The sequence below is a fragment of the Squalius cephalus genome, assembly GCF_949319135.1.
Source record: "Squalius cephalus genome assembly, chromosome: 7".
Classification (NCBI taxonomy): Eukaryota; Metazoa; Chordata; class Actinopteri; order Cypriniformes; family Leuciscidae; genus Squalius; species Squalius cephalus.
In genome coordinates this window covers 40,733,234-40,747,459 of record NC_137128.1, presented here as the reverse complement: position 1 = coordinate 40,747,459, position 14,226 = coordinate 40,733,234, and the positions used below count along the sequence as shown (strand labels likewise).

At 38.3% G+C, this 14,226-nt stretch overlaps 2 protein-coding genes across 3 annotated transcripts in view; one reads left to right on the top strand and one right to left on the bottom strand.

The window, feature by feature from the left end:
• Window positions 1-1,030: 1,030 nt before the first annotated feature.
• Window positions 1,031-14,226, top strand: part of LOC307161698 (uncharacterized protein) — a 117,447-nt gene continuing 104,251 nt past the window's right edge. The window contains exons 1-9 of one of the 2 annotated variants that reach the window (XM_079876579.1): window positions 1,031-1,134; window positions 1,294-1,671; window positions 2,234-2,335; window positions 2,840-3,072; window positions 3,707-3,885; window positions 3,968-4,061; window positions 4,165-4,509; window positions 4,593-4,710; window positions 4,825-4,916. In XM_079876579.1, the coding sequence (XP_079732705.1) occupies window positions 1,083-1,134; window positions 1,294-1,671; window positions 2,234-2,335; window positions 2,840-3,072; window positions 3,707-3,885; window positions 3,968-4,061; window positions 4,165-4,509; window positions 4,593-4,710; window positions 4,825-4,916 (1,593 nt within the window). In that variant the 5' untranslated portion in view covers window positions 1,031-1,082. Of the gene's footprint in view, window positions 1,135-1,293; window positions 1,672-2,233; window positions 2,336-2,839; window positions 3,073-3,706; window positions 3,886-3,967; window positions 4,062-4,164; window positions 4,510-4,592; window positions 4,711-4,824; window positions 5,855-14,226 lie in introns of those variants that run through there. The other variant, XM_079876578.1, reaches the window with a different exon arrangement.
• LOC307161281 (uncharacterized protein) lies at window positions 6,684-9,959 on the bottom strand (the record flags this gene model as incomplete). Its single annotated transcript, XM_079875902.1, has 4 exons — window positions 9,907-9,959; window positions 9,316-9,465; window positions 7,525-7,696; window positions 6,684-7,429 (listed from the first exon to the last, which is right to left on the bottom strand). Exons 1-4 carry the CDS (start codon window positions 9,955-9,957, stop codon window positions 6,684-6,686), a joined length of 1,119 nt encoding a protein of 372 aa, XP_079732028.1. The 5' UTR covers window positions 9,958-9,959.

Here is a 14,226-nt window from a genome sequence, read left to right as displayed (position 1 = left end):
TTTCATTGCTGTAACTGGAATTTTTGCATTGTGATTCTTTAGTAAATCCTCTTTATGCACATGCATAATTTTGGTGAAATTAGGGGAGGTGAATGTAACAGATGTCATATTTATTAATTAATTTCACTCAAAATCTCCCTTTCTTATTATCATTTCTTATATTTCTTTAATTATTTTGTATTCTGGAATTTTATTTATTCTTCTAATATTGACTTATATTGATTATTCTTCTTCTATTAATTGAGATGTCATATTTCTATGGTTACACGGTCGTTTTTCAGTTTTGTTTAATACGGTGCGTGGCTCCTTTAAGAGTCTTTGCAATGTTCTGTCATGTTCCGGTTCCGGTTGCTCTCCTTCAGTTCGCGGTAAATGCGACTGAAGAGAGGTGGGTTTTACTGACGCTCTGTCTGAAAAGTTTGAAATGAGTTTTGTTTAATGTAGTATAACATGTAATTTGTTCTCAAATGCACTTTAATCGTATTCAAACATGTATGAAGTATGAAAAGTTTGGGTGAATTATGTTATGAGTTAAAGCATGTATTGTTAGAGAGAATTCATTAATGTAAGCATGAGTGTGCAAGCTTTGTTGGCTAAAATAATGCCTTTCACTAACAGGCTGATTGAGAGAAGGCCACAGACTTGAGCTTGCAGTGATTTTTTATTTTTATTCATACAGGTATGTTCACTTTCATGTTTCTGTTTATATTGTTTTTAATTTATGTAAAATGCTTTTTATGAAATGTTAAACAATATTGAGTTGTTTGTTTGAGAAACCCAAATATGTGAAATGAGTAAAATGTTGTGCAGTTCGCGGTAAATGCGACTGAAGAGAGGCTGATTGAGAGAAGGCCACAGACTTGAGCTTGCAGTGATTTTTTATTTTTATTCATACAGAATAAAATCCGGCCTGTGAAATTTCTGTTGTCCGGTCTCCTTCATTAACACAACGCAGAGTCCCGACAGAGATCGGTCACACTTGTCAGAATCTATGGAATTGTAATGGTGTAAGGTTGATTTGGGTTTTATTTTCTGCTACAGCTAGTCACCGCTACAGTCGTAAGACAGGTGCTCATACTAGAATGTTGGACAGCAGCATTGAGATAACTAACTACTGTCCACATAACACTGTTGGTATGTCCTTTATTTTGTCTCTATTAGTTTATTGTTTATAGATTCTAATAATTAAAATGTAAATAACATATTTTTGCAACAGAATAATTGACAGCATACATGTTGCACGCTTTGATGGTGTAGAAAATGGATTTTAAATATGATGTACTATTTTAACAGAGACTTTCCTTGAAGAGCTAAACCACTCACAGGGTGATGACTTGGATGATCAGGAAACGGCACCAGCACCACCACGAGCTTCCTCAGACTGGTCTACTCGAAAAAGTCTCCTCTCAGACATGTGGGAGAAGGAGAGACCCTGTCTGGTGAATACCATGGTTGCACAACAAAATGCAACAACTCAGATCTGCCAACAATGTGGCAGTCCAGCTTCTGTCCGTTGTCGTGACTGCCGACCACAACCCTTCTTCTGTGCTGATTGTGATGTCAGTATACACCGAAACCACGTGTTCCACAACAGGGATGCAACAATAGCTGGATTCTTTCAGCCATTGCCTCCAACAACCTGTGTCGTGGAGAGGGCTCTTTCCCAGTGTGGTAAGCTGTATTTCTTTTTTTTGTGTGTACCATTTAGCGCTGCACAATTTTTGCAATTGTAATTGCAATATGATCCAACGCAACTGCCTAATGATAATAATCTGCAAATAATCATGCATAGGTACATTTGTGACATTTGACTTTTATATTCACTTCATCCTCCTTGACTGTGCCACTTCTGGTTGGTGGGTGTGTGTAGTGCGTGAAGGGTACAACAATTCTGATTGGTGAACTTAAGTCGGAGATTAAAGAGACATTTGGAATATTGAACTGAATCATTCACATTCAAAAATCATATTGGAAATGGTAATCGCTTTATCTGTCAAAAAAAGCACAGTTATAATGCTGAGCCCTAGTCTCATTCTCAGTTTATTTAAATAACTTCACAGTATAATAGGCTTCATAGGAATCTTTTGAGTACTTTCTCTGAAACACAAGTAATGACCTTCTATCTTTTTGCTTTTCAAATCATTGATTTTTTGTTTTATGATAATAGAATACTTCCCAGTTAGTACATAGGATGATACATGTCTTTAATCCCTGCATATGATGTGTCTTTCAGTGTGTATTTTGCCATTGGAGATGCCCGAGAAAATATGTAGTTGTGCTACGGGATCGTTGAGTGTCAACACAGGAAAAGTTGTTGCTGTGGTTACAATGAATGGTAAGAATAAAATGAACTTGAGGGAACATTCAGATCAAGTGGCTGTAGCGTCCATATCACATTCTGGGCAAAGTTTATTTAGATATTCACAAACATCTGAAGTAGCCCAGTGGTGACCTCTTCTGTCATGCTTTCAATTTCAAGCTTCAACAATAGAACAGCTGGAAAGAATTGAAACCACGTAAACAACACTGTCAGTAGGCTGCTTAAACCCCTTTTTTAATTGCTGCCTAACAGAACAACCAGCTGAACTATAATTACATACACTACTTTCTCATTTGTATATGTTGTTTTACGCACATTTCATTTGCGGAAGTGCAGTGAATTATCTGTTCCTCCCGCACCAGCAAATACACCTGTCTCATCCCAGCCAGTCCTGCATAGAGCTTTCAAAACCTGTCACGCACTGCAGTCTTTTGTGTCGGGACATGCGGGGGGGACCCTTTAGTTCCCAGTGCATTTGTCAGATTTATGCATAATACAATGTGTTCTTTATTTTTCCAGGAAGATATGATCTCAGTATGCCTGAGATGAAATGTGAGGCATGCAAAGCCACTTGGAGCGCTGGAGTGGATGACTTGGTCCGCAATGACTACTGGCCGGCTACCCTTCACTTTTCCACAGTGTACGCTACAGATGTGTTTTGTTCATATGAAGAGTTGAAGATGGCAGCACCAGGACTGTCCTGCCAAGCGTTTTTAAGAATGCTTGATCAACGAACTGTCCGCTTTGGCCGTGTGAGTATTAGTGGTGGGAATCACTAACAACTAGTACTAGTATTGACGTGAATCGCAGAATGACAATTATGAACACATTGATTATTGTAATTGGAGCATGTTGATAATATCAAATCAGTAATTTAGCTATACTCGATACATTGATAGAACATTATCTAAGATCCAAAGTCTTTGTAAAAAGTACCATTCAGTTAAAAATCGAAAACCAAACTTTGGTCATGATGTTTTCTGTCCATGACATACAAAGAGCCAAAAGATTTCCCATGATGCACTGGGCTGAGCGGCTGCCTGTGGAGGCTCGATGCTGGAGGATTTGACATCACCTTTGACCTTATTAACTTTAGTTGATAGATGGATGGATGTTATGATTTAACAGAGTTAGGACGTTTCTGTAATAAGGCCCCAGGTGTCCCAATGCTTTTAGTCTATATAGTTTATGCATTTGTACAACAGCGTGCACTGGACATAATTTTATTTCCCTCACTTTTTTCTTCAATGCAAGTTCACTTTTTTAATATCCACCAGGAGAAGCAATGAAAATAGTAAAAAAAAAAATTAAATGTATCAATGTTGAGCATCATGTTTTGATAAAATACTGTGAATTATGTTGACATGTTTTACTCTTCTGAAACAGACTGGGAAGATCACAGCAGACAGCTTCAGAAAAAGCTTTTTGGAGTGGGAGGCTGTTAGATTTGAGGTGGAAAAGATCTGCAGAGAGGATTATTTTGTCTGTCCTGCATGCACCCCAGACATGCTTGCTGTTTCTGTAGATGGAAATCGCAAGCACTACCGCTTTAAGAATGCAGCAAGGTACTTACGAAATGTGTGTTATTTGCAGTGTTGTGTTTGCTGTGTCATATTGAAGTTCAATGTGTACCTTTCTTTCATTTAGATCTGAAGAACAAGCCTTGTTTAAAGACATCTTCATTGCAAAAGATGAAGAAGTAGAGAGATTTGTGGATTACATCCATTCGACCACCAACCATGTAAACTTGTTGTATAATATTTCTAAAAACACTACCAATAACATTTTACAATGGACATTGCTTGGGTGAGTCCTGACTATATCAACCTTTTTCCATGTTGTAGGTCTCTGGAAGAGGTGTCTGTGGAGGGGAGTGGTCAGCTGCCAGGGAAACATCCTCAAGATCCTCAAGTAAAATTGATGAGGAGGGACTTGAGCTTGCGGTCTGTCGTCATGGAGTTTTTCTCGGTGCTCTCAACATGTTTAGGGGGGAAATCTTTGCTTATCCCCTCTACCTGCAGAACAAGCTGGCAAATAAGCCAATAAGCTTTTTTGCCATGGATGTGACCTGCAAATATTGGCCCTACCTCAACAAAGTGGCAAAAAGCTGCCCGGAGCTCCAGCACCTTCTTGGCATGAAACCGTTCCTCTCAGTGTTTCATGCCAAAGCCCATGATTTTAAATGCGAGGTAAGAAAACATTACTATGTCATTGACTGTCCCTGAACACCTGCAAAGATATGCTGGCAGCTTTTAAGTATTTTCTTTAATAGGTTAAATGGAGTGGAGCTTACCAGCAAGGGGCCGGATTGACACTTGGGGAGGAGGTTGAGCAGTGTAACGCCTTCCTCTCTAGGATTGCTGTGACCACAAAACACATGTCCAAAGCAGGTAAGGTAACCACACACTGCACTACTTAGATTGAAAGTGCTACAAGAAAATTTTAGCCAGTGAGGGACATGTGGTACAACACAGATTAGTGTATGGTTTTTTTTTTTTTTTCAGGACGTACAGACATGCTCACACTGATGGCAATGCGCTGGAATCAGCAAAAGTTTAAGAACTTGGCTTCCTCACTTGCCTGCCGATATCAGAAGGTAGAGATGAATATTGTTTTTTTCTTTTATTGTAAATACCTTCTATTGTATACACACATGCGTTATGGATTTTAAAGCTCTGTTTTGTTACATTAGCTTTGCCTTGTTGTTAATGTCCAATTGACCCAAACAGCGCTTGATTGACAGGCGATCTGACCAATCATATTTCGCCATCCGCCATTTTGCCTGACAGCACCGTCAGGAGAGATAGTAGATTAACATGCCAGGATTTGATACTGGATGCTGATGCTTTTCTGCGGTTAAAACAACATTCCTTCTTATGTTCATTCATGTTTAATAGATGCTATAACTGAACTAGAAGGAAGAGATGATCGGTTCACAAGAAGCTTTAACTGATGCTCTACAGCAATCTGACAGACACATTAAAGAACCACAAAACGTTATTTACTGTTTACATTTGACCAAATTTGAAAGGCGAGACTTTGTTTAATATCAAAAGTAACTGAAAAGTAAGCTGGTCTGTCCTGTCTGTCAGCGTGTTGTCAGTCTCCTCTCTGCTCCACAATGTATTTTTCACTGAGTAGGAACATAGCTTGTCGGGCATAGTAACAATAACTAAGGGAGGCGGGTCTTTGTGAACGGTCAATTGCAATGACGATGTCTACTATAAAAACGGACTCATTAAAAATATGTTTTTCCAACTCAAGACTTGTCTAAGTCTGTTTAAAATATGAAGATAATGTAAAAAGCACAGCAGTTACTCTAAAATACCCTTAAATGGGCTCAAATTACCACTTGCTGCAATGGTCAGTATTTTGTGATATGTGAAATGCCAGATAAGCCACATACAATGGAGAGATGATCAGACAGCCTAGTGAAAAATATATTTCTAAACTTACCTTATGTATCCTTCTTCCTGTTATGGATTCATATCGGAAAACTTGTTGTCTACAACATTTCTGGCAACCTTAAATGACAAAAAAAATAATAAAATAATAATAATAATAATTAACCATAAATGACAAAAAAATTAAAATGAAACAAACAAATTCTTAACTAAGTTTCACAAAACCTGGGGAACAACAGTAACCATTGTCCTTGAACTTTGAAAACGTCAGAAAAAACAGCTAACTAACTAAAGAATACATATATTAAAGGCCATTCATACCAAGAACGATAACTTTTAAGAAATATATAGTTCTCGTTAATATGATAAACTATAACGATAATGACATGGAGAACAATATTGCTGGGAATCACTTTTAAAGCGATTTTGAGAACGATAAAAAGCTAACAGCCAATAAGAACCCATCAAATTTTAGCCATATTTATTAACACAAGGTGAGACTTTGCATATCCTTGGTCAGTCTGGAGGCTTTTATCGTTATGGTTATACGTATATAGTTATTGTTCCTGGAATGAACGGCCCTTTAGCCATCAAATTCAGTGACTTCATAGCCGAAATGTAACCTAATTATCCTACTGCCTAGTCGAAAGGTTATTGAAGCAGACTTGTGAACAGTGGTACGTGGGGAATAAGCTATCTGGGCTGCCCTGATATGTGTGTGTGTATTTGTATTCATCTCTACTTATGTGTGTATTGCTCATTACTCTACTCCTAGAGTGTGTGTTCAGTACTGAAAGGTATGTATGCAAGGACAAATTTCTTTGTGTATCAGGCTGGCCACTAAAAATTACTCACTATTAACTAATCGATTGGACTTAAATTCACCTGAAGATTTCTGTATTTCATGAATCATGATTACAAAAAGGGGAAATTCATACATAGTGTGCTAAGACCAAAGTTCACTTACACTTTCTTCTTTTTTTTGGTGGGGGGCGTTGTTCCTTCACAGGGAGAGAGACAGGGTATAAATCTAAAAGATAAAATGTCTCCTTTTCCTGGGCCTGATGCTGGGGCTCTGGCTGGGCCTGATGCTGGGGTTCTGGCTGGGCCTGATGCTGGGGCTCTGGCTGGGCCTGATGCTGGGGTTCTGGCTGGGCCTGATGCTGGGGCTCTGGCTGGGCCTGATGCTGGGGTTCTGGCTGGGCCTGATGCTGGGGCTCTGGCTGGGCCTGATGCTGGGGTTCTGGCTGGGCCTGATGCTGGGGCTCTGGCTGGGCCTGATGCTGGGGCTCTGGCTGGGCCTGATGCTGGGGCTCTGGCTGGGCCTGATGCTGGGGCTCTGGCTGGGCCTGATGCTGGGGCTCTGGCTGGGCCTGATGCTGGGGTTCTGGCTGGGCCTGATGCTGGGGTTCTGGCTGGGCCTGATGCTGGGGCTCTGGCTGGGCCTGATGCTGGGGCTCTGGCTGGGCCTGATGCTGGGGCTCTGGCTGGGCCTGATGCTGGGGTTCTGGCTGGGCCTGATGCTGGGGTTCTGGCTGGGCCTGATGCTGGGGTTCTGGCTGGGCCTGATGCTGGGGTTCTGGCTGGGCCTGATGCTGGGGCTCTGGCTGGGCCTGATGCTGGGGCTCTGGCTGGGCCTGATGCTGGGGCTCTGGCTGGGCCTGATGCTGGGCCTGAGGCTCTGGCAATGTTGTTGTGGAGTTCCCTACAATATTGTATGTGTATGTTAATTTTCAATATTTCCCCATCATGAAAAAACCCAGTTTAAAACTGTCCTGACTTAAATGACACAAATCCTACCTTCTTTGATCAATATAAAATTGTAGGCCTTTCTCATGGAGGCCACAATTTTTAGGTTTTCTTCAGTGGGTGGCAGATCGGTCACCACATCGGCCGCCCACTTTCCAGAGGCCTTATCCTTTTTGGCAAAAAATAGAATTGGGACATAGCCCAATGCACTTAGTTTTTTCACCTGTAAAAATGCAGACAGCAAACATTAGTTATTCCCAGTCCACTGCATTATTTTCCACCCTATTGAAAAAAAGGCATTAAATACATTAGTGCTACTGTTTCTAATATACACAATTACCATAATCAAACTTAACAGCTTTTCCCCTTAGAAACAAAAACATTACATATGTGATCTATCCCAGTGGTTCTCAAAGTGGATTTGCTTTGAATGAGAAAGTTGTGCTTCATCATTAAGAAATGCCTATCAATGACAATGTAATGATCTAGAATCTACATACAATCTTGATTGTAAATGCACTAATAAATTAAAACATTAACATTTAACTTTTTTTGTGATTATGACTAATCAAGTTAATCTGTTGTAAATCACTTCACTCAGGTCATGATGAACCATTCTTCCTGCTGCTTAGCTTGGCTTATTTGCTATTAAGATAGCTGATGAACATGGATGAATGTTTTAGTCAGTCCACATCATTAAGGGATTCAAATTCCAAAGTTGACTAAAGACCCAGTTACACACCAGCTAGAAAACACGGAATAGTGAACCTGGACACAATTTCAAGAAAATAGAAATGGCATCAAAGTATACAAACGGTAGCAAGCATATGCTTAATTGTTTTAATTATGAGGGGGTCCTTGGAAATTGTTCTCCCACACAAATGGTCCTTGGCTCTAACCGTTTGAGAACCCCTGCTTTTGACACACACAAAACAAAATATGATAATACATATATGAAAAATACATTTTGACTGGACTCCCTCTTTATGGCCAAATATCAACCTGATCCAAACACTCTCCTCCCCCCTTAGATAGTCTACCTGTCTCTCCCCACGGAAAATGTAGGTTATGGGACAAACAGAAACATTCATTTGGGAAGGCCACCAATGAACATAAAGTTAAAAATCATAAAATAGCCAGCTGCTCTACAGAATCTGGACTTGGTCCTACTCCAGTAGGTATGGCTGAATCCTTTTCTCTTTTAATGTGACATTAGCCTACTATCTCCCCTGTAGTAATTCAAATGATTTTTAAGTTGTGGCTTTGAAAAAGGACATCTGGAATATGGCCTTGCTTTTACCAACACATATTTTGCACACAGAATGGTTTCATGCATGTCCTCAGTTATTTGTCACGTCATCATGCACTTTCTCTAAAATTACAGCAGCGCAAAGCACTATAAGCGTGAAATGCAATATTCACATGCTTGTAGTGGTAGTGTAAGGGAGCATGTTATCTACAGTACTTAGCCTACATAATCATGCAAGACTGTCTTTAATAGTGACTCTGGGTCTGATCTGCCTTTAGCAGAGACAGAAACTTCAGTAACATGCATTGTCTGTGTGGTACTAAAGCAAGGTTATGTTTACAATGTAGCCGGTTGTATATGTAAACAAATGTACATGAGCACCTGGTCAAAAAGAAAGTCTATTCCATGCATGTCAAGCAAATGACAAATAAATTAAAATAATATTACACCAATGCCATCTATGACTACCTCAAATTCATTCACTGACAGATTAAACTTATTTTTGTAAAATGACGCCCTTGCCCTATCACACAATATTAATAAAAAGTGAAACAAATCATATTGCTTAATGACATATGAGCATTTATACTTACTGCAATATTGGCAGAGTCCACCACTCTTGATGCATTTTTATTTTTTCTGACCCTTTCCCCCCAATTCTTGTCCAGGGACAATTTTTTGGCCGTCACTTTGGCTTTTTGGGAGATGGCTGTGAAACAAGAGCTGCAGGTTTTGCGGCTCACCTGTGTTGGTAAAAGTATACCAAAGTGAGACATCAGATCCACAGTCACAGAGAAGAAGTACAATCAAGATACAGTTTAATTTGGCTGTAAACAGGAAAGATAGGAACACACAAAGCACAATGCAATTCAGAATAGGTCTCTAAATTTACACAGGATTATTATTATTATTATAATAATAATAATACAGTAAAAGTGGCAGATGTAGGAGACACCCAGGCTACTCTAATAAATGTTGCCTATGGCGTTTGGTGCAAAATAAGTAATACATATTGTTATTAACCCAGACGCCTTACATTATTACTGTTTTGTAACACAGTACAGATATCATACAGGGTCATTTAGTAGGAGCATAGTTTAGTATCCAATTGACCTACTAAATGTAGGACATTAAAACCACATATTTGAATATTGCACATAATGCTCTATTCCACTTTCCCTCACCTGATTAGGTGCTTGGCAGGAGGGGCAAGGCTTGAACCTCTTTCTAGGCATTTTGAAATCTACACACACACACACACACACACACACACACACACACACACACACACACACACACACACATTTTTTTCTTCTATAATAACATACTTTTTTAGACATTGTCAACAAACAGTACACAACTTATTGGCATAACTGCTTTCTACCAAAACAATGAAAACAATTAAAGCAGGTTAACTTTTAGCTAATTTAGCGTCACTGCAACAACAACCATGCACTTAGGCCTATATCAGTCTCTATCCCACATGCATTTTCTACAGTGCACTTTAGACAGCGTCAACAAACACAAATTTTTTAATTCACCCATTTTAATTTTGGAAGCTATATATATATATTAGGGCTGGGAATCGATTAAAAAAAATTAACTAATTAATTGCACAATTTGCTGTAATTAATTGCAATTAATTGCATTTCCTCCATGCTTGTAATCATCAATAATTAAACTTAGAATCACCGGAAAAAAAGGAACAGAAAATAGCCCTATACTAAAATAATATTAAACATCAATATATCAATGTATTATTCTTTTTCAATAATCAATCAACATAATCAATTTAAGATTTTTTTTCAATTTTTTTTTTTACTAATTATAAAAATAAACTATAGTCCTAAAAAAGCTACTATTACCAGAGCATGTGATCAGAGCAGGTAATTTTAAAGGAATAGTTCACCCAAAAATAAAAATTCTGTCATCATTTACTCTTCCTCAAGATGTTCCAAACCTTTATGACTTTCTTTCTTCTGCTAAACACAAAAGAAGATATTTTGAAGAAAGTCGGTAACCAAACGACTGATGGACCCCATTGACTTCCATAGTAGGAAAAAAATACTATGGAAGTTAATGGGGACCAGCAACTGTTTAATTACCAACCTTCTTTAAAATATCTTGTTTTGTGTTCAGCAGAAGAAAGGAAATCATAAAGGTTTGGAACATCTTGAGGAAGAGTAAATGACAGAATTGTCATTTTTGGGTGAACTATCCCTTTAACATTGTTGCCCAGCATGACTATACTAGCTCAGCAAACCGAAGTCTACAGAGAAATTTCACCTTATTTGAGCGGACTTTGCTTTTCCAGTGCGTGATCGGTACATGATTGGAGCGTTTGGGCCGTTAACAGAGCAGAACGTGCAGCGCAAACACGGAGTCGAACACTGAGCAGAAAGCGCAGCGCGCCGACACCTATGGCCGACAGACACAGACACACACACACACACACACACACACACACACACACACACACACACACACACACACACACACACACACACACACACACACACGGAACGGGAGAGTGCGGCGGCGCACACGGAGCGGAAAAGACCCGCTCATGAAAGCTGCGCGAGAATGAAACCCGATCCCCATATTTTCGGCTTTTCAATAGCAGCCGCAACAGGAAATAATTAAAACGAGGCAAAAAAAAAAAAAAGTCCTGCGTTAAATGCGTTATTTTTTTTTTACGCGTAAACATCTCAAATTAATCGCAAAGATTAACGCGATAATTCCCCCAGCCCTAATATATATATATATATATATATATATATATATATATAGCATATGTGTGTGTGTGAATCAGTCAATCATTTATGACAGCATTATTACATTACTTGCATATTGTTTTATTTCATGTTGAAAAGTTGTGATGAGCCACAATGTAGTAGTTATGAATTTGTAGTACACTGTAAAAAAGAATACATTGATTTTATTGATATCTAATTAATAAAAATGAGGCAACAGATTACAAGCAAAATTATTAATTAAATTTAACAAATTAGAATTGAGTAATAATTAATCAAATGAATTCCTTAAAAGGTAACCATTTAAAATGAGTAAAATTTACAAAATATCTTTTATTGCCAACATTGAAGACACCTGGTGTTAACAACAGTTAACAATCAAACCTAACTTATAAATTGGACTCTATATGAGTTCAGTGATTCAGGTCAAATGATTGTGAATTAATGATTATGTTACATCACAACCAACACCATCAGGTCACCTTTTCTCTTTGTTCATCTGGCTGTTATAACTCATGTACAGCAGCCAAACAAAACTTAAAGTTAATAATTTAAGGTCAAGAGCCCAACTAAAACACACACTGATCTCCACAATGGTGACTTTAATTATGTTTTTCTCCTTCAGCGATTCTGCTTGTTAACACCAGGTGTCTTCAATGTTGGCAATAAAATATATTTTGTAAATTTTACTCATTTTAAATGGTTACCTTTTAAGGAATTCATTTGTTTAATTATTACTCAATTCTAATTTGTTAAATTTAATTAATAATATTGCTTGTAATCTGTTGCCTCAATTAGATATTAATAAAATCAATGTACTCTTTTTTACAGTGTATTGTTGAAAATGGATGATTTATTTCGGTGTTTTATTATATAATTTTGCGTAATTTATCATTAACGTCAGGCTGTAAAACAGACCAATCTGCCAACCGTTCTTCATTCTGAACATTTACAATGTTGGATAATTTTTGTGGGCTAATTTAATACTGAAAATCTTATATTTCCCTATGATCGTACCTTAAGTTACATGATTGTATGCGACAAAAATTAACTTGAATTGAATTAGCTAACGTTAACTTTGCTAGCCTGCACATTTGGTGCAGAAAACTGTATGTTTATAATGTCTTATTCTATCATAATCGTCCTAAGAAATGGCCACCTTACAAAACTAAAGTTTCTAAACACAACTTATTGTCCTGATTCAACAGTTTTAGATGTGTAAATGTAAGAATAATAGATCCATGTATATTAATGTACCGTACTTACCGAGAGGAAAATCGCAATGAACTTTGGGATAACCCGGTGACGTCAGCGTAATTGTTTTAAAGGACTTAATAATAAACAAAAAAATGTATAAATAAACTGATTAATTGAACACAATCGTAGCATATTATATTTATTAAAATAAAATAAAAATCCGATAAAAATCTGTTATCCAGCATGCTTTAGTTAAAGGAGTAAACTCACCGCTGAATGCGGTTGCACTTGCACACCATGTGCGTTGTTAAACTCACCGCTGAATGCCGTTGCACACCATGTGCGTTGTTAAACTCACCGCTGATGAACGCGCTAAACCTTTGACATCAGATTGCGAGGGTTTTTAAACATCAAAAACCAGTTGGAGAGCCAGATAAAAATGATCGGGGGTCCGCCATTTGACTCGTCCTGGCATAATTTAGATCGATCATTAAATTCAGTGTTGTTAAACTCACCGCTGAATGCGGTTGCACACCATGTGCGTTGTTAAACTCACCGCTGATGAACGCGCTAAACCTTTGCTATCAGATTGCGAGGGTTTTAAAACATCAAAAACCAGTTGGAGAGCCAGATAAAAATGATCTGGGGGCTGCCATTTGACTCGCCCTGGCATAGATCGTTTTTTTGTAGCCTATTCATTTTTATTTTTGTAGTATAGTCTTGTTGTAATGGCCGACAACATGTTGTGGTGTGCTTACCCAAGACGTCAAATTTCAACGTTGAACGTCCCCGGTTCAATCTATAGGACTACCCTGCTCGTTGAAAAATGACGCCAAGGGTATACCCAGTGCGTTAAAAAATGACGCCAGGGTTCCTGGACCATGCGTCAGACATTTGACGTGTAGGGAGTGAGACTGTGTTGCACACACACACACACACACACACACTTTTATACAGTATTTCTGTACTGTTGACAGTAATTGGAATTACAAAAGACTACAATGAGAATTTGGAGTAAAATATGCCTTAAAATAATGTCACAAAAAAACAACAACAAAAAAAAAAACTTACATTGATTGGCCCTAAAATAGGTTTTATTTTCTACATTGATTTCGTGAAATATGACTCAAACATGTTTTAGTAAGCGTCATCCAAAAATGTAAGGACACTAAGAAACCACCTGCAGAAACTCAATATGTGTCAGACTGATGTATAGAGGCTGTATCTATCATGGTGTACAGCATTTTCCAACTCGATCCCACGGTCCTGATAATCAGCGGGTGTGTGTGTGTGCTGCATGACTGCATATCTGTCCCTTCTCCATCCAAATGTATCTTCTGTCACATATTCCAATCTTTCTCTCACTATCTTTCAAATTGCATTGGGAATCTCAGAGCATTCTGAATCCAGCAGGAGAAGGAAGATATGCAGTCAGCTGTGAAACAGCTCTTAGGTGGCAGTTTTAAAAAGATGATTATCTGGTGCAGATGTGCCGTGGAGATTTGTATAATGTCATCTCTCAGGTTTGGTGAAGCAGACTGGTGCAACAAATTT